The 26,750-nt window shown below is 45.8% G+C and overlaps 1 protein-coding gene across 1 annotated transcript; it reads left to right on the top strand.

The window, feature by feature from the left end:
- Window positions 1–861: 861 nt before the first annotated feature.
- On the top strand, window positions 862–25,369 carry PLEK2 (pleckstrin 2). Its single transcript, XM_012781096.2, has 9 exons — window positions 862–1,076; window positions 6,447–6,611; window positions 10,296–10,477; window positions 19,163–19,254; window positions 19,544–19,731; window positions 19,963–20,064; window positions 21,813–21,896; window positions 24,024–24,102; window positions 24,882–25,369. The coding sequence occupies exons 1-9, from the start codon at window positions 1,035–1,037 to the stop codon at window positions 25,007–25,009; spliced, it is 1,062 nt and encodes a 353-aa protein (XP_012636550.2). The 5' UTR covers window positions 862–1,034; the 3' UTR covers window positions 25,010–25,369.
- The last annotated feature ends 1,381 nt before the right edge of the window (window positions 25,370–26,750 follow it).

Here is a 26,750-nt window from a genome sequence, read left to right on the forward strand (position 1 = left end):
GGTCAGGAGTTTGAAACCAGCCTGAGCAAGAGCGAGACCCCGTCTCTACTATAAATAGAAAGAAATTAATTAGCCAACTAGTATATATAGAAAAAAATTAGCTGGGCATGGTGGCACATTCCTGTAGTCCCAGCTACTCTGGAGGCTGAGCCAGAAGGGTTGCTTGAGCCCAGGAGTTTGAGGTTGCTGTGAGCTAGGCTGCCACCATGGCACTCACTCTAGCCAGGGCAACAAAGCGAGACTCTGTCTCAAAAAATAAATAAATAAATAAATAAAATGTTGATGTTTTGTTCATCATACATATTCTGGCATTCATTTTGATTTTTAAAAAATATTGCATTAAAATATTGTTTATCTAGATTACTGAGTTCCTGTCACCTCCTTAAATTTTGTGCCTAATGATGGAATTTTTGGCTCTATATTTTTTGAGGGGGTGTACTTCTGGGACAGAGGGCCCTGCAGACTGTGCCTGCCTCCTTATACCCGTGACATTCCCCTTAACGGGAACTTTTCTGTGTCCCCATCAGAGGCCAGGATAAAGTTCCCAGTCCAGCTACACCCCATCCACTCTCCCACCCCCATTTCCATGGAGCTCAGGGGCAGCTCCAAATCCTCGGAATGTTTTCAGTTGCGTTTCATTTGGTAAGCATCAATCGAGGGAATATGCTAAGTGCCAGGCAAGCACCTGGCTCAGGCTGGGGGCGGAGGAAGCTGGGCAGAGACTGGACCGGGAAGGGGCGCAGGGTGGCCCTGGACGGAGCTTGCTGCCCAGTCGGAGGGAGCAGGGCGGGGTCGGCAGACTCTGTACCCTGAGGACTATCACGGGCCCCCGAGCACCTTCAGGTGGAAACGTCACTTCAGAAGTCCAGACCTGGGCTGACTTCCTACCCGGGAGGCCCCGAAGCCTTGGGCTCTGGACACGCGCCAGGGAGGCGTCGGAGCCGCTTCCTGGGCGCCGTGGGCGCGGGCGGCGCGGGCGCGGAGGAGCGCGGGGAGCGGGGACGGCGCACCTGGGGCGGCCGGGCGCGGGCGACATGGAGGACGGCGTGCTCAAGGAGGGCTTCCTCGTCAAGAGGGTGAGTGCGCCGGGGCCGCGGGACATTGCCCCGGCGGGGACGCGCCGCCGCGTCTCGCTGGAGCCCGGCTGGACGCGCGCCCTGCAGCCCGGGCCGATGGCGGGAGTGGGCTGCCCGGGGCCCTGCCGGCCGGAGCTGCGTGTCCGTGGGGACAGCGGGGTGGACGGCGGCTGGACACTGGAACCGAGCGGGAGGGAAGCGACAGGAAAGAGGGGCCTCGGCACAGGCAAGGAGGAGAATCCCGCTCCATTAGTGCGGTTTGGGGCCCGGGGCGGGTGCCGAAGTGGATGTCTCAATTAAAACAACTTATTAAAATATGACTAGTATGTGTTTACATAGAATTTATTAAAATAACACAGGTGTGCGAGGAAGGAGGACAGCTGCGCTCTTTAAGCACTTATTGTTTTCCAGTCCTGGACATGGTCTCATTTAATCCTCCCTACAGTACTGGGGTCAGCAGTACCACATTACCCGCCTTTCACCAAGAGGGAAAACACAGCTCGCAGAGGTTAAGTAACCTGCTCAGGGTCGCCCAGGGTGGTGGAGCCGGGATCACACCCACTCTGGTTGACCCAAACCTCTTCCTGCCTACCCGGTCACGGTGGATAGTTATCACTCTGCTACAGATGGGGAAACAGGATCAGATGACGAAGCTTGCTCAGAGCTCCAGAGCTAGTCGTAGTTGGAACTAGAACTCCATGTTCTGACCCCCATCCTCAGCGGTGCCCCCACTTGGCCAAGGACCCACGGTAAACAAGATTCCAAACAAAAATAGGATGCCTGGGATCTGGGTAGAAAGTGGACGAGAAAGCAGCTGCAAGAGGAAGTTTGATACTTAAAAATTGTTATTATTTTTAAATTTTTTTTATGAGACAGAGTCTCACTCTCTTGCCCGGGCTAGAGTGCCCTGGTATCAGCCTAGCTCACAGCAACCTCAAACTAAACTCCTGGACTCAAGTGATCCTCCTGCCTCAGCCTCCCGAGTAGCTTGGGACTATAGGCACATGCCACCATGGCTGTCTAATTTTTTCTATTTTTAATAGAGACACGGGGTCTCACTCTTGCTAAGGCTGGTCTCGAACTCCTGAGCTCAAGCAATCCTCCCTCCTTGGCCTCCCAGAGTAAAAATTATTTTTAATTTTAGTATTGATGTGAACACTAAACATTTATGCTAACGTAATAGCATAAAGTACAGATATATACCTCTGGGGCTGAGGCTTTTGGCTCTTTTGCTGAGTTTACAGCTTTGGGAGGAAGATAGTGAGGGATGAAGGGACTGTCCCACACACTGCCTCTCCTGGTGGCCTTCCCTGGTGGCCAGAAGAGCACTATCTGCCCTGAAGTCTCAAATCACTTTGATGTCTCCACATAATGTGTCCGCATTGCGTTGCACATTATTTGATACAGGAGAGCGGATGTACGTTGCTTGCTCACAACTGTGAACGAGGAAGGCAGAAGGCTGATGCCTGATCAAGGGTCAAACCAGGTACAAGCAGTACAAAATGCCACACCCACTTCATGCCACTGTGACTGAAGTGATAGGCTGGGCCCTCATGGTGTGTGCAGGTGGCTGCAGCTCAGAGGGACAGGCTGTGTCTTGCACTTTACTGTGAGGTGGCGAGGGAAAGTGTGAGTTGGGGGGAGGTTGGTGGGCACCCCCTGCAAAGGGGCCTTTGTTACCCTCTTCCTCTGGGGATTACCTCACTCTGCAGACTCAGAGGAGCAATGAAGGGAGAGCCACAGAGCTTGCCGGATATTGCCAGGAGAAGGGTGGGAGTTCTCTTCCGGATGGCCTGGTAGGGAAGCCAGGGTGCAGAAAAAACGAGGACAGTCAATCAGTATGGTCCCAAAAGCCTACGGAAAGGAGAGGGCCTGGCTGAAATGCCCAAAGCTCTTTTCAGCCAAACCCAAAGACGGATTCCCAGCCTGAGCCTGAGGCCAGCGGAAGCCTCACCCCTTCCTGCAGGGTGAGGGATGTGGCCCCAGTGAGGGCCCCTGCTGTGGTCCCACCTGCCGGTTAATCTCAATGCCCCCTCCCCCCACCCCATATCCCCTTTCCTCCCTGGTGGCCACAGCGGTCCCTGTGTCCGCTGGAGAAGTTGCAGGGCAGAGGCAGTGGTGGGATACGGTAGGTTTAGGAGGGTTTACAGCTCAGGTGGGGCAAGGCCTGAGCTGGAAGCCAGAGTGCAGAATAGTCATCCCCAGTCAGGGCAAAGCTGGAGACGGACAGGCAGGGGCACGAAGGATTTGGAGCTCCATCCAGCCCAGACAAGAAGCAAAGCTCCAGGCAAAATGCAAGGCGCTTGCTGGGCGGGGCTCCCGGGAAAGTGAGGGGAAGGAAGCAGGGGGTGCTTTTCCTGAGAGAAGAGACAGAAGCACTTTTAGGTCTTGCTGCCGGGCTGATATCTTAAACAACATTGCAATGTGAACAGACTTTGGCCTAGGAATTTCACACTTAGGACTCTATCCCAATGAAATACTGGAAAAGCTTTACAAAGAGTCATTTATGCAGTGAGAAAACTACCTATATGTCCCCTCATATAAACAAATGATTAAATTATGGTTATGCAGATGTTAAAAATGTTTATGGTATTAAAATCCAAACAGTAAAAAGATACGAGTAAAGAAAAAATATCTCCCAGCCTACAGAGGACCACAAAAAAATAAAGAAAATTTTAAATAAATAAAACAGAGAAAATATGCATAGAAGAAGACAGGAAGGAGTTGTGGCAGCTAGAAGTCCAAAATGAACGTGTTGGCAGGGCCATGCTGCCCCTGAAACCTGCAGGGGAGAGGGGAGAAGCCTGCTTTGCCTTGTAGCTTCTGGCATTCCCTGGCTTGAAGATGGCATGCCTCAACCTCTGTCTCCATTGTCATGTGACCATCTTCTCCCTGTGTGTCCCTCAGTGTCCAAATTTTCCTCCTCCTGTAAGGACACTGGTCATATTGGATTAGTGCCTGCCCTAGTCCAGTGTGACCTCATCTAAACTCAATTACATCTGAAAGACCTTGTTTCCAAATAAGATCACATTCACAGGTATCAGAGATTAAGACTTTAACTTATCTTTTTTGGGGTACACAATTCAATCTATAATTATGGTTGTATGGCCTTAGGCAAAAACCTTTCTGGGCCTGTTTCTTTATCTTTAATGTAAAAAATTTTTATTAATTTTTTTAAAGAAAGGATCTCTCTTATGTTGCCCAGGCTGGTCTTGAACTCTTGGCCTGAAATGATCCTCTTGCCTCAGCCTCCCAAGTAGCTGGGATTATAGGTGTGTGCTACCTCACCTGGCTGTTTTCCTCATCTTTACATTTAGGGGCCGGGCATGGTGGCTCACACCTATAATCCTAACCACTCTGGGAGGCCAGAGGTGGGAGGAACCCTTGAGGTCAGGAGTTCGAGACCAGCCTGAGCAAGAGTGAGACCCCATTTCTACTAAAAAAAAATAGAAAGAAATTAGATGGACAACTAAAATATATATATATATATATATATATATATATATATATATATATATATATATATATATATAAAAGATTAGCCGGGCATGTTGGCGCAAGTCTGTAGTCCCAGCTACTTGGGAGGCTGAGACAGGAGGATCACTTGAGCCCAGGAGTTTGAGGTTGCTGTGAGCTAGGCTAATGCCATGGCACTCTAGCCCGGACAACGGAGCGAGACTGTCTCCAAAAAGAAAAAATTAAAATTAAAAAAATCTTGGGCAGTAGGGTAGGCTTTTTCTAAGGGTCTCTCCAACTGTGATATTTTGTGTCTCTTAAGCCCAGCCCTGAAGTGCTATCCCAGTTTATGGGCGCTCCTCCTTTCCCCTAAAGAGGCCCTAGAAACTCCAAGCCACCCACTGCTGCAGCTGGCCTATGGTCCCAGCCAGCTGCTTATAGTCAAGAAACCTGAAGAGGCTTCTCTATGCATGGGACAAGTGCCCAGGTGGGTGGAGGCCTGGGTTCTCTTTTAGCTTCTATGACTGTTTTGTTATTCTCTGACTCACTTTGCCTGGTGACTTTGGATCAGTCACTGTGCCCTCTGCATGGTGTGGCTTATCTGTAGAGCCGAGACATTGGTGCTTTCTTGCCAGTTTTGTGGGTTATTCTAGTTGCTATGCACACATCACTTTAGTGCAGGCTATTCCTTCTAACTTTTGGTTCCCTAGAAGCAGCTCTCAGTACATGCTGAGCATGGAATAGGATCATTCTTATCAGTTCTCATCATATATATGAGAACTGAAAGGGTCTTTGATATTAATATATGCTAGGTAAGGAAATGAGTGAATTAGGAACATAGACTTTGATTCAGATATATAGCACATCTCTGTTGGTTAGAACATAGCCCTAAATTGGGCTTTGCTCAAAAATATGCCAAGAAGGTACTTTCATGAGTATGTACCAAACTCATTCCTTTGGTCCCTCAGCAGACATTCCTCCATCCATATCTGTTCTAGAAACAGGTTGCCTTCACTGACTGTTCTGTCCATTGGCTCTATGACCCACCTGAGAATCCCCAAAACTACCCCTTCCTTTTAAGCCTGCAATATCTGGCTAGATAAGACTGTTGGAGTCCCTTAGCATTGGTAGACTATTTGTGACTTCACCGTTACCAGTTGCTCAAGTTCTTTGACTACTAATAGTCTTTCTAGGAATATAATCTAAGGGAAAAATCAGAGATGCAGGTAAAAATGTACATGCAAGGATATTCAATACAGAATTGTTTATGATAGTGAAAAAATGAAACAACCTTAGTTACAAATAATAGGAGATTGGCAAGTAAATTATGCATCCATATAGTGGTTATTAAAAACTATCTTTTAGCTGGGAATGGTGACTCACAGCTCAGTACCATCTACTCAAGAGGCTGAAGTGGGAGGATCACTTGAGGCCAGGAGTTTGAGACCAGCCTGGGCAACATAATGAGACCCCATCTCTAAAAAAGAAATATTTTAAAGAAATTTAATGGTGGGAGAAGATGCTCAGCAAGGCTAAATAAAAAACTAGAAAGTAAAACTGTAGTAAAATGGTCTTAAAGAAAAACAGAATGTAAAAAGTAAAAGGACAGAAACTTAAAGGAAATACAAAATGTTAACAATGGCTGTCTCTCAGTAGTCGGATTACAGGTGGGTGATTTTTCTGTTCTTTTTACTTTGCAGTTTCTTTCAAGGTTTATAATCAGAAAAAAAGGCCAAATGGTACTAGAAGGTCAATACCAAAGGTCTTTGCTACACAAGAGACAATAGAGAGATCCAGACAAAAGTACTGCTTTGTTCCTTGCAGACTTGTCTCCTGGCATAGTCTGGTTACCTGAGCCACTGGACACCTCTCCCCCCGACCACCTCACCTCACAGCTTTCCTGTCTGCTTGTAGGGCCACATTGTCCACAACTGGAAGGCGCGATGGTTCATCCTTCGGCAGAACACTCTGGTGTACTACAAGCTTGAGGGGGGTCGGAGAGCGACCCCTCCCAAGGGCCGCATCCTCCTGGATGGCTGCACCATCACCTGCCCCTGTCTGGAGTATGAAAACCGACCGGTAAGTGAAGGCCCCTGCCGCTGGGCTCCTCCTTGCCCCAGGCCTCTGTTGGGAAGGTGGCATTGGGTAATGGGAAGAGCTCAGCGTTATCACTGAAAAACTTGGGTTCAAATCCCAGCTCCACCACGTACCAGGCATGCGATCTTGGGCAAGTAGTTACAAATCTCTGAGCCTTTGTTCCTCATCTATAAAATGGGCTGAAATAATTACAGCTGAGTATCTCCCATGGTTGTGATGAGGATCATGGAGGTCATGGTCTGTTAAAACACTTTGTAGGCTACGAGGCAAGCGCTACCCAGTTGTGTGTAATTGCTGCTATCTTGGGGTTCAGTATGAGGACTTTCATTCCCTGAGAGGTGCATGTTCCAGAAACCAACGGTGGCTTCAACCCACCACCAGAAGAGTCTATCAATCAATCCTTTACTGAGGGCCCATTATGTGCCAAGAAACTTGTTAGGCATGGAGGAGTCAAAGAAGAAAATGGTAAGATTGCTTCTTCATGGAGTTAATCATCTTAATGGGAAAGCAAGTGGTTAATTGGAAAACATTTAGCATTCCAAATGATGGTATAAATATTATGAGCTACAGAGAATGCTGTGTCCCTGAAGAGGAGGAAGGCGTTGCTTTAGGCTGTCTGGGTCAGAGATGGCTTCAGAAACAGATGTGGGCAAAGGAGGAGAGAGGCAGACATCTGGACAGGTGCAGTGTCTTGGGCAAAAGCAAGGAGAAGAGTGTGCAGGGAGAGAGGGATGTCTTTTGGGGAAAAGAGCAGCCAGTGTGACCGAAGGGGAAAGTTCACAGAAGGAGTGAGAGGAGATGGGTTTGGGCCAGGTGGAGATAGTAACGGACCGTTGAAGGTTTCAAGTGAGAGAATGGACTGATGCAAACTGTCTTAGACAGACTAAAATGAGGAACTAATGTCAGTTACTAATAAGTTTTCTTGGTCCATAAAAAAGCGATCTTACTATTTTCTTCTTTCTTATCATGTTTTTTTCCTCTGACTCTTTCATGCCTGCAGTGTGCAGGAGAAAGAGACTGGAGACAATGAAATCAATTAAGGAACCATCTAAGTATAAGAAAATATTAATTATGGTCAGTTTTGGGGGTGGGTTTATTAGCATTTATTATGTTAAACTCTGTACTCTTTGGTAGTTTAAAATTTTTCTCAAATAAGGAAACAAAAGGAGCTATTAAAATAATCTAGGGGAGGGGTACATTGGCTCACACCCATAATCCCAGCACTTTGGGAGGCCAAGGCAGGAGGATCACTTGAGGCCAGGAATTCGAGACCAGCCTGGGCAACATAGCAAGAACCCATCTCTACAAAAAAAAATTTTTTTTTAAATTACCCTGTGTGGTGGTGCACACCTGTAGTCCCAGCAGCTCAGGAGGCTGAGGCAGGAGGATCGCTTGAGCCCAAGAGTTTGAGGTTGCTGTGAGCTATGATTGCACCACTGCATTCCAGCCTGGGTAACAGGGTGAGACCCTGTCTCAAAAAAAAAAAAAAAAAATCTAGGCATAAAATAAGGCAAAGAGAAGGGATGAACACAAGACAGCATTATGAAAGAAACAGAAGTCAGGCAGGGGTGGCTTTCTGGTGGGGTAGCAGTAAGAGCACTGGAGGATGCTGAGCCTGGGGAAAGACTGACTCTGAATCCTCTTGCTTTTAGCATCTTAAGAGCATACACAGTATCTGGGCACATAGTATAACAGATGCTTAGTAAATGTTTATTGACTAAATGTTGAACAAAAAAGAAAGATTTGTAGATAAGTGAGATAATTTTAAGAGGCAAGCCTAGTTTTCTAAGTGAATTTAAGACTATAGGTGTTAGTAAATTAAGCCCCTGAACTTGTAGGTTGACCTACTGCCCCTTAATAATCTTTATGGGACAGCGGAGAACAGACATCCTGGTGGAAGGAGCTAGAGATAGGACAACTTTGTTCTAAGTTTCAGAAAAGGGAAATAGTTTAGACCTGCTAACTGGAGGTGTGAGCTTCATGTTAATTCTACATAAAATTCTCAATGTCATTTGCCTAGCTCATGAGAACTTGGGCTAGATGAAATCAAGAGGAACTAACAGGCTCACTAAGAACAAACCATCAAGTGTGTGTGTGTGTGTGTGTGTGTGTGTATATTTTTTTTTAATTAAGGAAGTTATAAAAAGTCTGAATTTCAGTTGGAAATTTATAGTCTGTCCTGAAATTCTTTTCATTAACATGGTGAACTGCAGACTGATGGTACAGGTTGAGGAAGCTGGTTGAGCTCTTTGTTCTTCCACAACAGCAGTGAGTGAGTGAATCAGCATTAACTTAGAAGAACACCTTCATGGTACTCTGTGGGACCATGAGCCAGCCATGTCTTATTTACCATTTTTGTTACTAGTTTATATGCGAAACATAGATTAAGTTTGCAAGCAAAACAAGTTGGGAGCTAATAGTTTGGAAAAAAGAATCAGAACAAAGTAGAATGTTTCTTGTTTTCCAACAGAAGTGCTAGACCGAGTCTACTCAGATGACATTTAATAGGGTCAGGGTGCAAAATACCACAACTGGTCCCCCCCAAAACCATAAATGTACATTTAAAAGATAGAGACATGGCCTACATGAAAAAGAGTCTCTACTGATGGATGGAGTGTGAGTCTACACTGCCCGTAGCTGCCCACTGCTAATTCGAGCACTGGCTGTGTCAGACCATGCTACACTGTGCTCCTCAGACTTTTCCTGGAGCAGTGTGTTCCATTCCATGGATTGTATTTTGTTTTGTTTTTTAAGGGACGGGATCTCACTCTGTCACCCAGGCTGGAGTATAGTGATGTGATCATAGCTTACTGTATCCTTGAACTCCTGGGCTTAAGTGATCCTCCCACCTCAGCCTCCTGAGTCGCTGGGACTACAGGCATGTGCCACCATGTCTGGCTAACTCTTTTATTTTTTGTAGAGTCAGGGTCTCGCTGTGTTGCCCAGGCTGGTCTCAAATTCCTGGCCCTAAGCTATCCTCCCACCTCGGCCTTACAAAATGCTGAGATCCCAGGCGTGAGCCACTGCCACGGGTTGTGTTTTATGAGAACGTTGCCCAAGTGCAGAACATTTAGCAGAGAGTGAACTGGTTGAGAAGGCACTTAAACTATATCATATGAGGAGTATGGGGAAGACTTGCAGATGCTTAGATGCAAGAAAAGAAAATCAAAGGGAGAATAGCTAATAGTTTCTTCAAGGTAGGCATTCATATCCTGTTATCACAGAAGGGAAAACTGGCATCCATAGCTAAGCGGCAGAGCTGGGGTTTGTGTTCAGAGCAGTCTGACTTTAAAGCCTGGGCATTTCCCACTTCGGCACAGGGGCTGTCACAGGAGGTGAGACTCCATCTATGTGGTTCTAAGTCATAGCAGGTGAGACTTTTTCTGTGTGGCTCTAGGAGACAGAATCAGAACCAGAGTGTCCAGGAACCAGTCCCTACACTACCTACTCTGTCCAAAAGAGAAAGGCTGCCTCGTGAGGCCGTGAGCTCCCTGTCACTGTAGGTGTCCAAGCGAATCTTTAAAGGCCACCTGCTGGGGTGTGGTTGAGGGGTCAGGGCATTAGGTGGTCTCTGGATTGCACAGTCTCCTAGATTCGCAAGACCCTGTTGTTTTGCTGTCCAACTCTCTTGCCTGCTCTGCTCTGACTGGCTGTCTCATCCCACAGCTCATCATTAAGCTGAAGACGCGAACATCCACGGAGTACTTCCTGGAGGCCTGCTCTCGAGAGGACAGGGACGCCTGGGCCTTTGAGATAACAGGAGCTATTCACGCAGGGCAGCCGGGGAAGGTCCAGCAACTCCATGTATTGAGAAACTCCTTCAAGCTGCCTCCTCACATCAGCCTGCAGTGAGTGCCCCCTGCCTCTGCCCCTACCTGGCTTTGCTGCAGCCTGTCCTGCCTGTGTACGGTGGGAAGGGGGACCGGACCCTTCTGGGGGGCTCTGTGCTAGCTGCACAGCCTGACTGGTGCCACCACTGTGCTTCAGGGAATTCAGCCTGGGAATGGCTCTATCTAACTGTCCTGTTCCTCTGTGATCTTTTGGGGCCCTTGCTGCTTCTGTTGGCCTCCATGACATGAGACCTCCCTTCTGTTTCACCCCAGGTGCTGTCTTGTCTTAGTCTGCTTTCTTTTTTTTTTTTTTTATTTCAGCATATTATGGGGGTACAGATTTTAAGGTTTCAATAAATGCCCATTTCCCCCCTCCCCCCAAAAGTCTGAGTCTCCATCATGACCATCCCCCAGATGGTGCACATCTCACTCATTATGTATGTATATACCCGCCCCCCTCCCCCCTCCCACCTGCCCAATACCCTATTACTGTAGTACCTATGTGTCCACTTAGGTGCTACTCAGTTAATACCAGTTTGCTGGAGAATATATGTGGTGCTTGTTTTCTTCTTGGGAAACTTCACTTAGTAGTATGGGTTCCAGCTCTAACCAGGAAAATATAAGATGTGCTATATCACCATTGTTTCTTAGAGCTGAATAGTACTCCATGGTATACATATACCACATTTTATTAATCCATTCTTGGATTGATGGACACTTGGGCTGTTTCCACAGCCTTGCAATTATGAATTGTGCTGCTATAAACATTCGAGTGCAGGTGTCTTTTTTGTAGAGTGTCATTGGATCTTTTGGGTAGATGCCCAGCAATGGGATTGCTGGATCAAATGGTAGATTCACTTGTATCGCTTTAAGGAATCTCCATATTGCTTTCCACAGAGGTTGAACTAGTTTGCAGTCCCACCAGCAGTGTAGGAGTGTTCCTCTCTCTCCGCAACCACGCCAGCATTTATTGTTTGGAGATTTTTTGATAAAGGCCATTCTCACTGGGGTTAAGTGATATCTCATTGTGGTTTTGATTTGCATTTCCCTGATGATTAGAGATGTTGAGCATTTTTTCATATGTTTGTTGGCCATTCTTCTTTCTTCTTTAGAAAAGTTTCTGTTCAAGTCCTTTGCCCACTTTTTAATGGGGTTATTTGATTTTTTTCTTCCTGATTTTTGTGAGTTCTAAGTATATTCTAGTTATCAGTCCCTTATCGGATACATAGGATGCAAAAATTTTCTCCCATTCTGTAGGTTGTCTGTTTACTTTCGTGACTATTTCTTTGGCTGTGCAGAAGCTTTGTAGTTTGATCATGCCCCATTTATTTATTTTTGTTGCTGCTGTGATTGCCTTTGGGGACTTCTTCATAAATTCTTTGCCCAGGCCAATGTCTAGGAGAGTGTTTCCAACTTTTTCCTCTAGAGTTCTAATAGTTTCATATCTTAGGTTTAAGTCTGTTATCCAGCGTGAGTTAGTTTTTGTGAGAGGTGAAAGGTGTGGGTCCTGTTTTAGCCTTCTACAGGTGGCTATCCAGTTTTCCCAGCACCATTTATTTATTTATTTTTTTTAAAGCCAGTCAAATTTAGCAGTGGGGGGTTGAATACCAACTTTAGTGACACTAATGTGAATAAGTTCTGATAACCCACTACCATCGGACCAGCCTAGCACCATTTATTGAAGAGGGATTCTTTTCCCCAGCGTATGTTTTTGTCTGCTTTATCAAAGATTAGATGGCTATATGAGGATGGTTTTATATCAGGATTCTCACATCTGTTCCACTGGTCAATATTTCTATTTTTGTGCCAATACCATATTGATTTAATTACTACAGCTTTGTAGTATAGTTTGATATCTGGCATATTAATGCCTCCCATTTTGTTTTTGTTGCCTAGAATTGCTCTTGATATTCGGGGTCTTCTTTGGTTCCATACGAAGCGTAAAATTATTTTTTCTATATCTGTGAAGAATGCTGATGGGATTTTAATAGGTATTGCATTGAATCTGTAGATCAGTTTGGGTAGTATAGACATTTTGATGATATTGAGTCTGCCGATCCACGAGCATGGTATGGATTTCCATCTGTTTACATCCTCTGCTATTTCCTTCCTCAGTGTTTCATAGTTCTCCCTGTAGAGGTCTTTTACGTCCTTGGTTAAGTATATTCCTAGGTACTTTAATTTCTTTGTTGCTATTGTGAAGGGAATTGAGTCTTTGATTTGGTTCTCAATGAGATTGTTGTTGGCGTATATGAATGCCTGTGATTTCTGTGTATTGATTTTGTATCCTGAGACTTTACTAAATTCATTGATCAGTTCCAGGAGTTTCTTGGTTGAATCTTTGGGGTTTTCTAGATACAATATCATATCATCAGCAAACAGTGGAAGTTTGATCTCTTCTGCCCCTATTTGGATACCTTTGATTCCATTTTCCTGTCTGATTGCTGCAGCCAAGACTTCCAGCACTATGTTGAACAGAAGTGGAGATAGTGGGCAGCCTTGTCTGGTTCCAGTTCTAAGTGGGAATGATTTCAATTTTTCCCCATTCAGTATGATGTTGGCTATGGGTCTGTCATATATGGCTTGTATCATTTTTAGGTATGTCCCTTCTATGCCTATTTTCTTAAGTGTTCGTATCATGAAAGGGTGTTGAATTTTGTCAAAAGCTTTTTCTGCATCTATTGAAAGAATCATGTGGTCTTTGTTTTTGCTTCTGTTTATGTGGTGAATTGCATTTATAGATTTACGTATGTCGAACCATCCCTGCATCCCTGGGATGAAGCCCAGTTGGTCGTGGTGGATTATTTTTTTGATAAGCGTCTGGATTTGGTTAGCTAAGATTTTGTTGAAAATTTTTGCATCTATATTCATTAGGGATATTGGTCTGTAGTTTTCTTTCTTTGTTGCATCCTTTCCTGGTTTTGGTATCAGAGTAATATTCGCTTCATAAAAGGTGTCGGGGAGGTTTCCGTTCTTCTTGATGTGGAATAGTTTCTGCAAGATAGGTACTAGTTCTTCTTTGTAAGTATGGTAAAATTCAGGTGTGAAGCCATCTGGACCGGGACTTTTCTTTTTAGGGAGATTTTTAATTGCTGTTTCTATTTCAGCTGTTGAGATTGGTCTGTTCAGGGAATCTATTTCTTCCTGGTTGAGCCTAGGGAGGCTGTGTGTTTCTAGAAATTTGTCCATTTCCTCCACATTTTCCAGTTTGTGTGCATAAAGATTTTTGTAGTATTCATAAATTGTATCTTGTATCTCTTTGGGATCAGTTGTGATATCTCCTTTTTTATTCCTGATGGAGCTTATTAGAGATTTCTCTTTTCTGCTTTTCGTTAGCTTAGCCAATGGTGTGTCAATTTTGTTTATTTTTTCAAAGAACCAACTTTTTGTTTTATTAATCTCCTGAATAGCTTCCCTGTTTTCAATTTCGTTTAGTTCTGATTTGATCTTGTTGATTTCACTTCTTCTGCTGGGTTTGGGGTTGGTCTGCTCTTCTTTTTCCAGCTCTTTGAGTCGTTTCATTAGATTGTCTATTTGTGATCTTCTTGTCTTTTGGTTATAGGCATTTATGGAGATAAACTTTCCTCTCAGAACTGCTTTAGCTGTGTCCCAGAGGAGTTGATAACTTGTCTCTCCATTGTCGTTTTCTTCATAGAATTTTTTTATTTCCGTCTTGATTTCTTCATTTATGAAGTAATCATTTAGTAGGAGGTTATTTAATTTCCACGTTTTTGTGTAGAAATGTGAGTTTCTGTTAGGGTTGATTTCTAGTTTTATTCCACTGTGATCTGAGAAGGTACATGGTATGATTTCTATTTTTTTAAATTTCTTGAGATTTTCTTTGTGTCCTAGGATATGGTTAATCTTAGAGAATGTCCGGTGAGCTGATGAGAAGAACGTATATTCAGTGGATTTTGGGTAGAATGTTCTGTAAATGTCAGTCAGACCCAATTGTTCTAGAGTTTTGTGTAAGTCCATTATTTCTTTATTAATTTTCTGTTTGGAGGATCTGTCTCGTGCCGTCAGTGGGGTGTTGAAATCTCCGGCGATTATGGAGTTGCTATTAATCCATTTGCTTAGCTCCAGTAAGGTTTGCTTTATGAATCTGGGTGCACCTAAGTTGGGTGCATATATATTTAAAATTGTTATCTCTTCTTGTTGAACTGTGCCCTTCACCATTATATAATGACCCTCTTTGTCTTTTACTACTTTTGTTGGTTTAAAAACTAAATCGTCTGAAATTAGAACTGCCACACCAGCCTTCTTTTGGCTTCTATTTGCTTGGAATATTGATCTCCACCCTTTTATTTTTAGTCTATATGCATCCTTGCAGGTTAGATGTGTTTCCTGAAAACAGCATATACTTGGCCTGTATTTTCTTATCCATTCAGCCAGCCTATGTCTCTTGAGTGGAGAGTTTAAGCCATTCACATTTATTGAGAGAACTGATAGGTAAGGTAGATTACTGTTCATTCTGTTGGGTTGGATGTTGTTGCTATGATTTCTGTCTTGAGCCATTGTAATATCTGGCCTTTAATATCTTTGGGTTTTGGTTGTTTTTATATTTGTGGGTTATTATTATGATGTTCCGTGCATAACGCTGTTTTAAGTACTTCTTGTAGGGCTGGTCTTGTCTTGGTGTATTCTCTGAGCCTTTGCTTGTCTGAGAATGTTTTTATTTCTCCTTCATATATGAAGCTTAGTTTTGCAGGGAATAATATTCTAGGCTGGGCATTGTTTTGTTTCAAAAGAGTGAGAATGGGGCCCCAGTCTCTCCTTGCTTGTAAAGTCTCATTAGAGAAGTCTGATGTTATTCGAATTGGCTTTCCCTTGTATGTTACTTGCTTCTTTTGTCTTACAGCTCTTAGAAGGGCCTCTTTAGTTGATACTTTGGTCAGTCTGATGACTGCATGTCGTGACGTCTTCCTGTTTGCGTTGAATCTCCCAGGGGTCCTCTGAGCTTCTTGAACTTTTATATCAAGATTTTGAGCAAGGCCTGGGAAATTTTCCTCTATTATATCTTCAAACAGCTTGTCCAACCCTTGAGTGTTGTCTTCTTCCCCTTCTTGTAAGCCTATGACCCTCACATTAGGTTTCTTCACATAATCCCACAGCTCTTGTAGGCTTTGCTCTTTTCTCTTGTTTCTCTGCTCTATTTCTGTGACTGATTTATTTAATTGGAGGGTGTTATCTTCAAGCTCTGAGATTCTTTCTTCTGTTTGATCAACCCTGTTCTTGAGACTTTCCACTGTATTTTGTATTTCCTTGAATTGATTCTTCATTTCCAGGAGTTCGGTTACACTTTTCTTCATTGTGTCTATTTCTTTTCCCATATCCTGGAGGCTTTTTGTGGTTTCTTTGTGTTGGTTATTGAGTTGTTGTTGCAGCTGGGTGAGTGTTCTTATGATCCACATACGAAATTCCTCTTCTGTCATATTGGTTGCCTGATTTTGGTTGGTGTCCGTTTCTAGGGGGCTGGTGCTCCTCTTTGGGGGTGTGTTTTCCGTTTGGTTCTTTATATTTCCTGAGTTCTTTCGTTGATTTCTTCCCATGTCAATCAGTTGTTGTTTCTTTCCTTAAGTTATTGTTTGGGTATTCACACACCTTGTTTAGTTTCTGAGGTGTTAGGTGGTGCCTGTGGGTGAAATTGGACCACTCCCTGTATATTGAGTCAGTGGGTGCCGTGGAAAGGCTGTGCAAGATGCCATCCCTGTCAGTAGGTGGCGTTTGCTTAGAGGAACAGGCTGTGCTGTTGATTTTGTGTCCTGTTATCAGCTCTTGTTCTGGGCGGAGCTGGGTTGGGTAAGCCGGCCCTCAGGCAGTTAGCAGGGGTCAAAGTTCCGTTCTCTGCTTCCAGGGAAAGCTGTCAGGGCGGGGCTGGAATGGTCCCGCTCAGCCAGAAAGTCTGGGTGTGGGGGTGGGGCTGTCTGAGACCTGCAGTCTGGAGCGGGCCTCGCTTCTTTCCGCCCTCCCAAACTCCGCAGCTACTCCTGGGCCTCTGTCAGCAGGCCAGACCACAAGCCACCAGGCCTCCCCGGACTGTGATGCCGGCGGGGAGGTTCCCTGCACAGGAACGCCACCTGGGTTGGGCGCACGGTCTCCTCCTGGGAGGAGGGTTGCCCTCTAGGACGCCGATCTGCCCCTGGAGGCACACACACCTCAGTAGGCTGTTCACATATAACCCTTCTGTGCTCCGGGCAATGCTAGCCCTCGGTGCAGGGGATCTGGTCTGCAGGTCCGACCTCTGGGTCCCAGAGTTCAAACTGTATCCCCACCAGGGAGAGGAGTTCTGGTCCCAATTCACCCACAGGGAGCCCAAGCTGGGTCTATGTCTCTCAGCCTCTGAGTCGGCACCGTTCTCCTGGGAACACCGTGCCAGCAGCACCTGGGAGGGTGGGCGGGTAGGGAGCTCACAGTCTGAGTTCCCCTGAGTCAGCTGTAGGGTCCCAAAAGGGAAGGTCCCATTCTCTGGAGGTGCCTCTGGCTGGTGGCTGTATTGTCTCTCTAGGCAGCCGCGGGTAGGGTCGGCGGAGGGGAGGAGGAGGCAATATGGCGCCTGCTGCGCGGCTCGCGTCTGTGCACACGGAGGTGCCCAGAGGAAGTTGGGAACCTGGTGCCACGTCTGCTACAGGCTCACCGCTGGCTGGCGGCGGCGGTCTCTGGGCTGGTGTCCTCAGGTCTCTCCACCCGCTGGGGAGCCCACCAGCAGTCCCAAATGCAGGGGAGGAGAAACAGCAAATCCACCTACCCTTGCCGCTGGTCTCCGGGCTGCTCCGGTGGTCTCAGCCTCCAGTTCTCCTCCGCAGCCTCCTCCCGTGGAGTCTCCCGGGGTCTCAGGTACCCCTCCTTCCGGCCCTCATCCACTGTATGCTCGTCTTCTTGCTTCTTTCCTCTAATTTCTGCTAGAATCTGTCTTTTCTGCAGAGACACTCTGTCTGGTGGTGTTATTCGTCCGCCATCTTGCTCCACCCCCCCCACCCCCTGATTTCTCTCAGTCTGCTTTCTGTTGCTTATAACAGAATACCTAAAACTGGGTAACTTACAAAGAAAAGGGATTTGTTTCTTATAGTTATTGTGACTGAGAGGTCCAAGATCTAGGGTTTGCATCTGGTCAGGACCTTCTTGCTCGATATGGCACAGGGCATCACATGGCAAGGAGGCTGAGCGTGCTAACTTAGATCTTTCTTCCTATTCTTATAAAGCCATGAGTCCCATTCCCATGATAGTCCGTTCATCCATTAACCCATTTACTCCATTAATCCATTATGAGGGCAGAGGCCTCATGACCCAGTCACCTCTTAAAGGCCCCACTTCTCAATCCTGCCACACTGGGGACTAAGTTTTAACATGAGTTTTGGAGGAGACAAACATTCAAACTGTAGCAAATCACTACCAACCAAGTCATTGGCCTTGCTTGCTGCCTGGTGGCAGGAATGATGTGTTCTGGTAGCAGTTGCCTTCTTGCTTGGTGGGGTTCCTCATTCATGCATTCAAGACACTGCTATTTAGTGCCATGCAAGCCATGCACTATGCGAGGTCTCAGCAGATGTGACAGGAATAAACAAGGTCTCACCTCAGTGGCTTTCCAGCCCAAGTACATGAATAGGAAATAAGGAAAGATCTTCCATTGGTGGCCGTCGTTGTCCCACAGAGCAGAAGGAAAGCTTGTCAGTGGTGGAGGTGATACTGTAAAGTAGGGGTATGTGAAAGGAGTCCCCATCACAGAAACTGTTCTGTCTGCGGGAAACACCCCCTGAACTCCCAGGCAGCAGAACTGTTACATTCATCAAAGACATGGTTCGAGTCCATTTCTGGGCTCATAGAAGCTCCATACCAGGCATGGAAGCCTTGACTGTACACCTTCTGTGGGTCTAGGAAGCTGCTGAACTCGAGGGTGGGGGTGTGTGTGGGGGAGGAACAGCTGCAGATAAGGGTGGGTAGGCAGGTGGATTCAAATATGCTCTGAGAAGTAGCTGGAGGGGTTTGGACTTAATGCAGTAGATCTTAGAGAATCTTGTGGACTACTGTACACTCTTGTTTTTAAGTTAAAACTCCCAGCTCTTTAGTCTTACAACAGAATTAGAACATTTAGATGACCAAGCATAAGAAATGCCTGAAAAAGCCCGCCTCTCACATCCTGATGCATAACCGAATACCTCCTGTTCTGCAGCAACAAGTGTATGCAAACTACCCCAAAGGCTGAGGGAGCTGAGAGGTTGAAGAAAGAGGCTGACACATCCAGTTTCTCATAAAGAAACATTTAATAGGATTTACAAACAGAAGCGATGTTTCTGGCAGCCAAGAGACGGTACATCCCTGCAGCCATCCCTAGAAAATATCCTTCATATAGTAAGCTTGTTTGGGAAAACATATGCAGCTGGTCAGATTTTCTTGTGAAACTCCTGACTACTGGGGAAGTTAGATAAACATCTTTATGGGAGTATCTGTGCTACGGGCGTTGTTTCTTTATGAAGGGTTGTCTATGCTATGGGAGCACCTTGGTATGTAGGAGTCAAACATTGGTCAACAGGATGGTTTTCCTTCGAGATGGTGTCACTCTCGCCATGCAACGCCCCCTTTCTTTGTGGTGTGTACCACACTGTTTGTCACTTGATTTATACCCTTAGCAGTGACTCTTGGACCCTCCTTTGCACCTGTCAATGTGATGAGAGTCCCTTCTCCTTTGCCTTTCCTCCCGTGTAGTCGCATTGTGGACAAGATGCACGACAGCAGCAGCGGAATCCGTTCAAGCCCCAACATGGAGCAGGGAAGCACCTACAAAAAGACCTTCCTAGGTGAGCCTGCCCCGCCAGGGGCCGGGCTGGGCAGTAGAGACTTGGGCTGTGGCGATCCAGGGTTCAGCCATGTGCTTGACCAGCCTGTGTTGAGGCCAGAGCCGCCTGCTGGGCAACAGGCTGCTCTGGGATGGCTGCACGTGGGTGCAGCCATAGCTCAGTGCAGCGTGGCCTTCAGTCTGCTCTTGGGTAGAGCCCAGAGGCTACCCAGGAGGTCAAGGTCAATGAGGTCATTGAGCAAGCACCCTGGTCTATAGCCTGTGGTCTGACTGGTGCTGCCCTGGGCCAGGCTCCTCCCTGGTGGACTGGCTCATCTCCAACAGCTTCGCAGCCAGCCGTCTGGAGGCGGTGACTCTGGCCTCCATGCTCATGGAGGAGAATTTCCTCCGGCCAGTGGGTGTCCGAAGCCTGGGAGCTGTTCGCTCTGGGGATCTGGCTGAGCAGTTTCTGGATGACTCTACTGCCCTGTACACTTTTGTAAGTTGGGGAGTGGGTTCCTTTTGCCACCAGGGCAGCGGGAAGGAGGAGGTAACAGAGCAGGGTAGGGGGCCCACAGTCATGGGGAGAGGCCTAGGGGTTGGGGGCCAGTTTCATCCCGAAGTGCAGTGGGGTGTCTGTAGTAAGGAATTTCCTTTCCCCTCTGGCAGTCCCCATGGCCTGGGCCTGGGTCTTTTCTGGAACAGAGTCTTCCTGTCTCCTTCCCACTAGGCTGAGAGCTACAAGAAGAAAATAAGCCCCAAGGAAGAAATGAGTCTCAGCACTATGGAGCTAAGTGGCATGGTGGTGAAACAAGGCTATCTGGCCAAGCAGGTATGGCTGCCTTGAGATGGGCAGCTCTCAAACTCTGGGGAGAGAGGAATGAGCCCAGAGGGAGGGAAGGGCTGAGACTGCTGGAGGGCACCAGTTACCAACAGCATCTGTGAAAGCAGGAGCCCAGTGCCAGCCACCTGGAGCAAATCAAAGAACATGCACGTGCCCACTCACACATAGATGTGTACCAGACACATGGGTTATTCAGGGAAAATGTACACGCATGTAATTATCACATCAAAACACAACTTCTGCAGAATTGCACAGTTTCATGTATTTGTCTTGGAGGATGTTGCTGATGGGCTTGATGGTTTTTTCTTTTTCTTTTTTTTGAGACAGAATCTCGCCCTGTTGCCCAGGCTAGAGTGCTGAGCGCCATGGCGTCAGCCTAGCTCACAGCAACCTCAAATTCTTGAGCTCAAGCTCAGCTTCCCAGTAGCTGGAACTACAGACATGCGCCACGACACCCAGCTAATTTTTTAGGGTCTCGCTCTTGCTCAGGCTGGTCTCGAACTCCTGACCTCAAGTGATCCTCCTACCTCAGCCTTCCAGAATCCTATTATAGGTGTGAGCCACTGTGCCCGGGCTTGGCATAATGTTTTGCATTTGTTGCCCCTCTGCTTCCTGGGGTCTCTGCCTTCCTTTGTGACACTCTGCACACCCCCTTGATACACTTCCTGAACTAAAGATAGTTATTTTCTATGCCCACATGGGTAGGTTGAAGATCAGATTTTGCAGTGGAAATTTAGTGTTTAAAAACTGACCATGGCTACTACTCCTACCCTGGAGGCAACCATGTCCCAGTCACCGCTGTGGGTTTTCTGCTCCTGCCTAACAAAAAGGGTATTCTGTGAACAAATCGCCATGGCCCTGGCACAGGAAGCGCCCTTGTGTCTGTGCACATGTTATGTACCACATGAATGTGTGTGTCTGTTGTCGTCACCACCACTTGGGTATTAGGATCCCCACTTGCTCTTAGACGGTTACCATCCACACAGCTGCCTGTCTGCCCCCAGCGCCCTGCTTCTGCTGGGCCTGACGGGGGTCCTTACTGCGGGAGGTGGAGATGCCCCCGGGAGAGCCTGAGGAGGGCACAGGGGGAACTCAGAGTGTTCCAGACTAACAGATTTGTGATCTAGGGCATGAGATCAAAGAAAGTCTCAATCTCTCTCTCTCTGTCTCCCTCTATCTCTCTGTCTCTCTCACACACACGTCAGTATCTTGCACATGTAGATTTTATTATATAATCATCACTTTTTTCAAATACACAACGTTAAAGTGGTTTTACTGTATGCACGGGCACACACGTAAGGCACACAAATATACATGCAGCCGTGGGCTTGGTTTAGGACTAAAATTGACCCTTAAAAAGCTGGTACCCTTGGGTTCGAGTTTGCTTGTGAGCTCCCAGTCCAATGGACACCTGCTTCCTCCTTGTCCTTCTCCTGTATGCCCTGAGTGGCATCCGGGTGATGTGCCCCTTTCCTTTGGCACCAACTCTCCTTGGCTCTGGTGACTTGACTGAACATCTTGGTGTTTTTGCTAAAGTGTCACTGAGCAGGGGATGATGTCAAGGAAGTCTGTGACATGTCATTGCAATCCCGGAGTTTCCTGGTGTTAGACTGGTGTTAGAATGTAGTCCCATTGGAGCAGGATGGCTTGTTTGGGTTTGGCATTAGATGCATGGAAGTGGGAAGAAGGGACGTACAGTTGTCACCAATGAGCCTTGAACCCTTTTTTTGCTTCAGGGGCACAAGAGGAAAAACTGGAAGGTCCGTCGCTTTGTTCTGAGGAAGGATCCAGCTTTCCTGCATTACTACGACCCTTCCAAAGTGAGTGGCACATGCCCACTGGGTGCCACACTGAGGCTCCCAGATGCCCCTCTTCCAGCACAGCAGGCCGCTGCCCATACTGCCTCCCTTCCCCCAGCTCCCTCCTGTAACTCTGCTGCACTAGGCCTTTCCTTCCTTCCTTCTGCAGTCTGAGCTACTCTTTCCCTTCATCACATAGTCGCTTGATTCTTAAGTGGTTTCTTCTGTGCCCCACTTCCTAGGGGAGGAGGTCTTCACCACTTTCAGAGGAAAAACATCTTCTAGTTTCCTCAGAACCTGCTTTGTGAATAGGGTGAGGTGGGCTGACGGTGAGACTCCTACCTGGCATTTCCCACCCTCTTCACACTTTTCTGAATATCCCATTAATTCTGCTTCCCTCAACCTCTTGTCCCCACCTGTGCTTTTTGTTTTTAGAGACAAGGTCTCACTCTGTAGCCCAGGCTGGAGTGCAGTGGTGAGATCATAGCTCACTGTGACCTGGAACTCCTGGGCTCAAGCGATCCTCCCACCTCAGCCTCTTGAATAGCTGGGACTACAGGTGTGTGCCACATGTTTGGCTAATTTTTAAAAAAATTTTTGTAGAAAATTTTTTTTTTGTAGAGACAGGGTCTCACTATGTTGCTCAGGTTGGTCTTGAACTCCTGGCCTCAAGGGATCCTGCTGCCTTGGTCTCCCTTGTGATCCCAAAGTGCTGGGATTATAGGCATGAGCCACCATGCCCAGCCCCCACCTATGTTTTGAAACGTTTCTTTTACCATATAATATTTAAGCCATAACTTACTAATTTTCTTGTTTTGTTTAATTGATCACAAAATTGCTATTCTGAGTTTCTGATAATAAATATTACCATATACTAAGTTAATCTAATTCCAGTCAAAACAAGGAAAATGGTCTTTCAGTTGAGCTGTTCAGCCTTGTCTTAGTAGACATGATTTTCACTAGTTTTGAAACAGTGACAAGTGGGCAGTTCCCCCCTCACCTAGCTTTAGTCAGTAACTCCTACCCTAAGCTGAGATCAGGTGATAGAGGCCCCTAGGACCCAACCAGGCCACAGAGGGCCATCTGGGGGTCAACCACCTGGGCCTCCAGAAGGAACCGGTTGACCTCTTCAGGGTCATGGTTACTGGGCCACAGGATAGAGGTCAAGCTCTCTTCTGGCTACTTCAAATCCTTTTGGAAGCAAGGAAAAAAATTAAATGAATGAATGAAATAAACACTTCAGTTTTGCATTTAACTCTCACCAAAGTCCAGCCCAACCTACTTTGAGCCCTGGAGGAGTCCCCTGCCTCAGCCTAGCACCGTTCACACATTCTGCGAATCATTTGCTCCCTGGCTTTGCTCTGGCTCTTCCTCCTTTTGGGTTGAGTGCCCCTCCAACCCTTAGGACTTACTCACCTCTTAAGGCCCCCTTAAGTCTCCAGTCCCTCCTGAGGCTGCCCTTGAACCCTCCAGGCTGGGGTGGCTCCCTTCCTCCTCCTTTGGCATTTAATAGTGTCATCATTCCCAGGATTGTTGTTTAGCTGCTTTGTTTTTTGCTCTACTTCTTGCTGGGCCACTGTGCAGTATGAAGTTGATTATTAAGTGAAAGGATCTTGGTGCTTGAGACATCTGGTGTGTAAAACTGCTCTGAGTCCAGAGATACCACAGACCACAGTTTTGTTTCATACAAGGCTAAGTGCTAGGCACATCCTAAAGATTTGTATAATGGTGTTCAATGTGCAGGAATCTATCAGTTTTGCAGGAGCGATAACTATAAATACATATTCTAATTAGTTGGTAAGATACACACAAGGCTTAGGGAAGCCAGTGCATGCTTTGAGCAGTGTTGGATCAGAGGCTGTGTTTGAGTCTCCAGGAGTGAAAAGCAGATTGATTTTTAAGTCCTGCAGACTTGCTAACAGCAACATTGGTGGGCACTATTGCTGCTGGCTGTGAAATGAAGCCCAAACTTCCTTACTGGTACATGCAACTTGGCTACATGGTGCCCAAGTTCAGCTTCATCTTCTATTACAAATGACTTGCACTGACTTCTTTGGCTGCCTGACTGAAGGTGGTTATAGGGCAGGGTACAACTCTTCTCTTTTGTGCATTTGCAAAATTCCTAATTAGGTCTCCTTTCCTCTGCAGGAAGAGAACAGGCCAGTGGGTGGGTTTTCTCTCCGTGGTTCACTCGTGTCTGCTCTGGAGGATAATGGTGTTCCCACTGGTAAGGTGCAACTTCAGCCCTGGTCGAAGATCTCAGGGGCCTCCTGCCTGTACCTCAATAATGCCGCGGTGATGAGAGACAGATTTGGAAGCTCAACAGGGCTTTCTTGGGGAGAATGAATGGCATGAGTTTTGAAGCGATTTCAGAATTAGAGAAAGGGCCTGTGGTGTGTTCTTAGTGTTTTAAGACTACAACTAAATAACCCTTGTCTTCAATATTCTTTCCCTTCAGTTTCTGTGCTGTTGGCCCATAAACTTCCACCTGAGAATAGTTAGGGCTTCCACAGTGCTCTAGGGTTAACAATATACTTTAATATCTATTATCACATTAACTTCACAATAGGCAGCTGTGGTAGGAAGATAGTATTATTTCCATCTTAGGGATGTGGAAATTAAAGTTTAAAGAAACAATTTGAGGCCAAACCCCAACCTCTGTGCCCGCGTTTAACGTAAATATACTGGATTTGTGGATGTGAACGAAATCGTAGATCTGTGGCTGGTACAGGGGGCAGGCAAGAGGGCTTCAGGAGTGTTGAGACATAACCACTTGCAGGCCTTAAGGCGCTGAAATTTTATACTTCATACTATACATAGGCGCTGACGAGAGAGAGGGAATGGGAGGAAGAGGGGAAAGTGTACATCTGGGGGGATTCTCTAACCAGATACCTTTGTGTTTAGGAAATACTTTATATTTGTTTTTATCCCAGTTAACTTTCAGCTGACTCAAGCTGAAGGCAGACAGGAATATTCAATCAATGATTTTATTTTATTTTTTGCTAGGGGTTAAAGGGAATGTCCAGGGAAATCTCTTCAAAGTGATTACTAAGGATGACATACACTATTACATCCAGGCCAGCAGCAAGGCAGAGCGAGCAGAGTGGATTGAAGCTATCAAAAAGCTAACATGACAAGGACCTGAGGGAACCAGACCAGGATTCCCTCCTCCTACCAGATGATACAGACAGGATCTCCTGGAGAATGGAAGTGTGTTAAGACTTTTAACTTCTTTGTATGTTTTGTACTGCTTTGGAGTGAGACAGCTGAAAGTTCCTCATATTACAAACGGCTGTGGTGCTATTTCCTTACCCATCTTCATGTTACCAACTAAGTGGATAAAGGCTAAGAACAGCCATTAGGCGTCAGCATATTGACATTTGCCCATTATTAAAAATAGCCATTTCCTCAGGTACCAAAGTAGATTCCCTTTGTTGGAACTCTAACTGGCCATACTGTAATATTATAAATAAATAAAACTCTATTCTCATTCAGCTTTCTCTGAAATAGTTATCAACAACTCTTAACTCCTTTGGAATTAATAAAAATTGACATTTGTTTCTGGCTATTAGAATCCTAAGTTTTATAGTTTTCAAGAAACATTTCAAGTATTTCTGTCACTAAGACACATACTTCATCTTAGAGTAGGGATGGTGGCAAAACTTTGGTTTAACATGCAGAGAATACTGTTTTGCTTTGGAAAGAAAGCCTGCATAAGTATATACATTGCAGAAAAGAAGTCAGGGATTCAGTTGGAGAAATTAGTCACACACATGAAAAAAAAAAAAAGGCCCATTTTTCTTTCTATGAAAAATGGGCATTTAGAAGATGTAAGGACAGAGAAAGATGTAAATGAGAAAATGAAATCAAGGCATTAAATTTTGGTTTTAAAATGAACATTAACTGAGTAAGACAAATAGGTACCAAGAAACACCACCAGTTAGGAGGTTAATCTTAAGTAGTGAAAAATCTGTATCATACAATATTTTTAAAGAACATTTTTATTACTTTCAAGTTTATACAGTAATCTGGCACAAGCTATTGCCAGCATTCTTGCCAAGTATAAGTACTTGGACTTCTTTTAATGAATAGATAAAATACATAACTTACATTTAAGGGAAATGGATACTTCCAAAGTGCTTAAGTAAAAATGTGTCCTCTTAAATAAACTGTCTCCTGTTAATCTTGTCTATCATACCTAACCTGAATGATTAGGAATTCCAAGCTAATGTTTTACTAATTCCTTATATTCGAAGAGACTACCTTTTAAAGCACCATTTTCCATTTGGCATTTTAACAGGGTCTAATGTCCCTGGAAATAGTTTTTTTGCTTTTTTGAGTATCAACAGGTGTTATAGGAATTAAATTGCATTTGGTTTGATGGCTTCCCACCTCCAAACTGTCACAAATGTGCCTCACTTTGGGAGATACCAGATCTCCATGGGTTGGAAAGTAAGTGACTATCACCTTGAGGCAAATCAGTGAACAAGTCTTGGCAAGGTACTGGCATTTGGATTTTTAAAAATTGGCCAGGTATGGTGGCTCATGCACTTTAGGAAGCCAAGGCAGGACTACTTGAGGCCAGGAGTTTGACACCAGCCTGGGCAATGTAGTGAGACCCGCATTACTACAAAAAAAATTAGCCAGTATAGTCTCAGCTACTCGGGAGGCTGAGGCAGGACTGCTTGAGCCCAGGAGTTCCAGTCTGGGTGATAGAGCAAGACTCTGTCTCTGTTAAACACCAACAAACCCAGTTTGTTTTGTTCTTGGTGTAAAGTAGCTAGGTCATGAATGGTTGTAGTATGGCAGCTGAGTAATAACCTGTTCTCCTTTGTGTGATGCAGATCCTTAGCATGTCTCTGTAGCTCCCGTTAA

Source organism: Microcebus murinus, chromosome 6, assembly GCF_040939455.1.
Source record: "Microcebus murinus isolate Inina chromosome 6, M.murinus_Inina_mat1.0, whole genome shotgun sequence".
NCBI lineage: Eukaryota > Metazoa > Chordata > Mammalia > Primates > Cheirogaleidae > Microcebus > Microcebus murinus.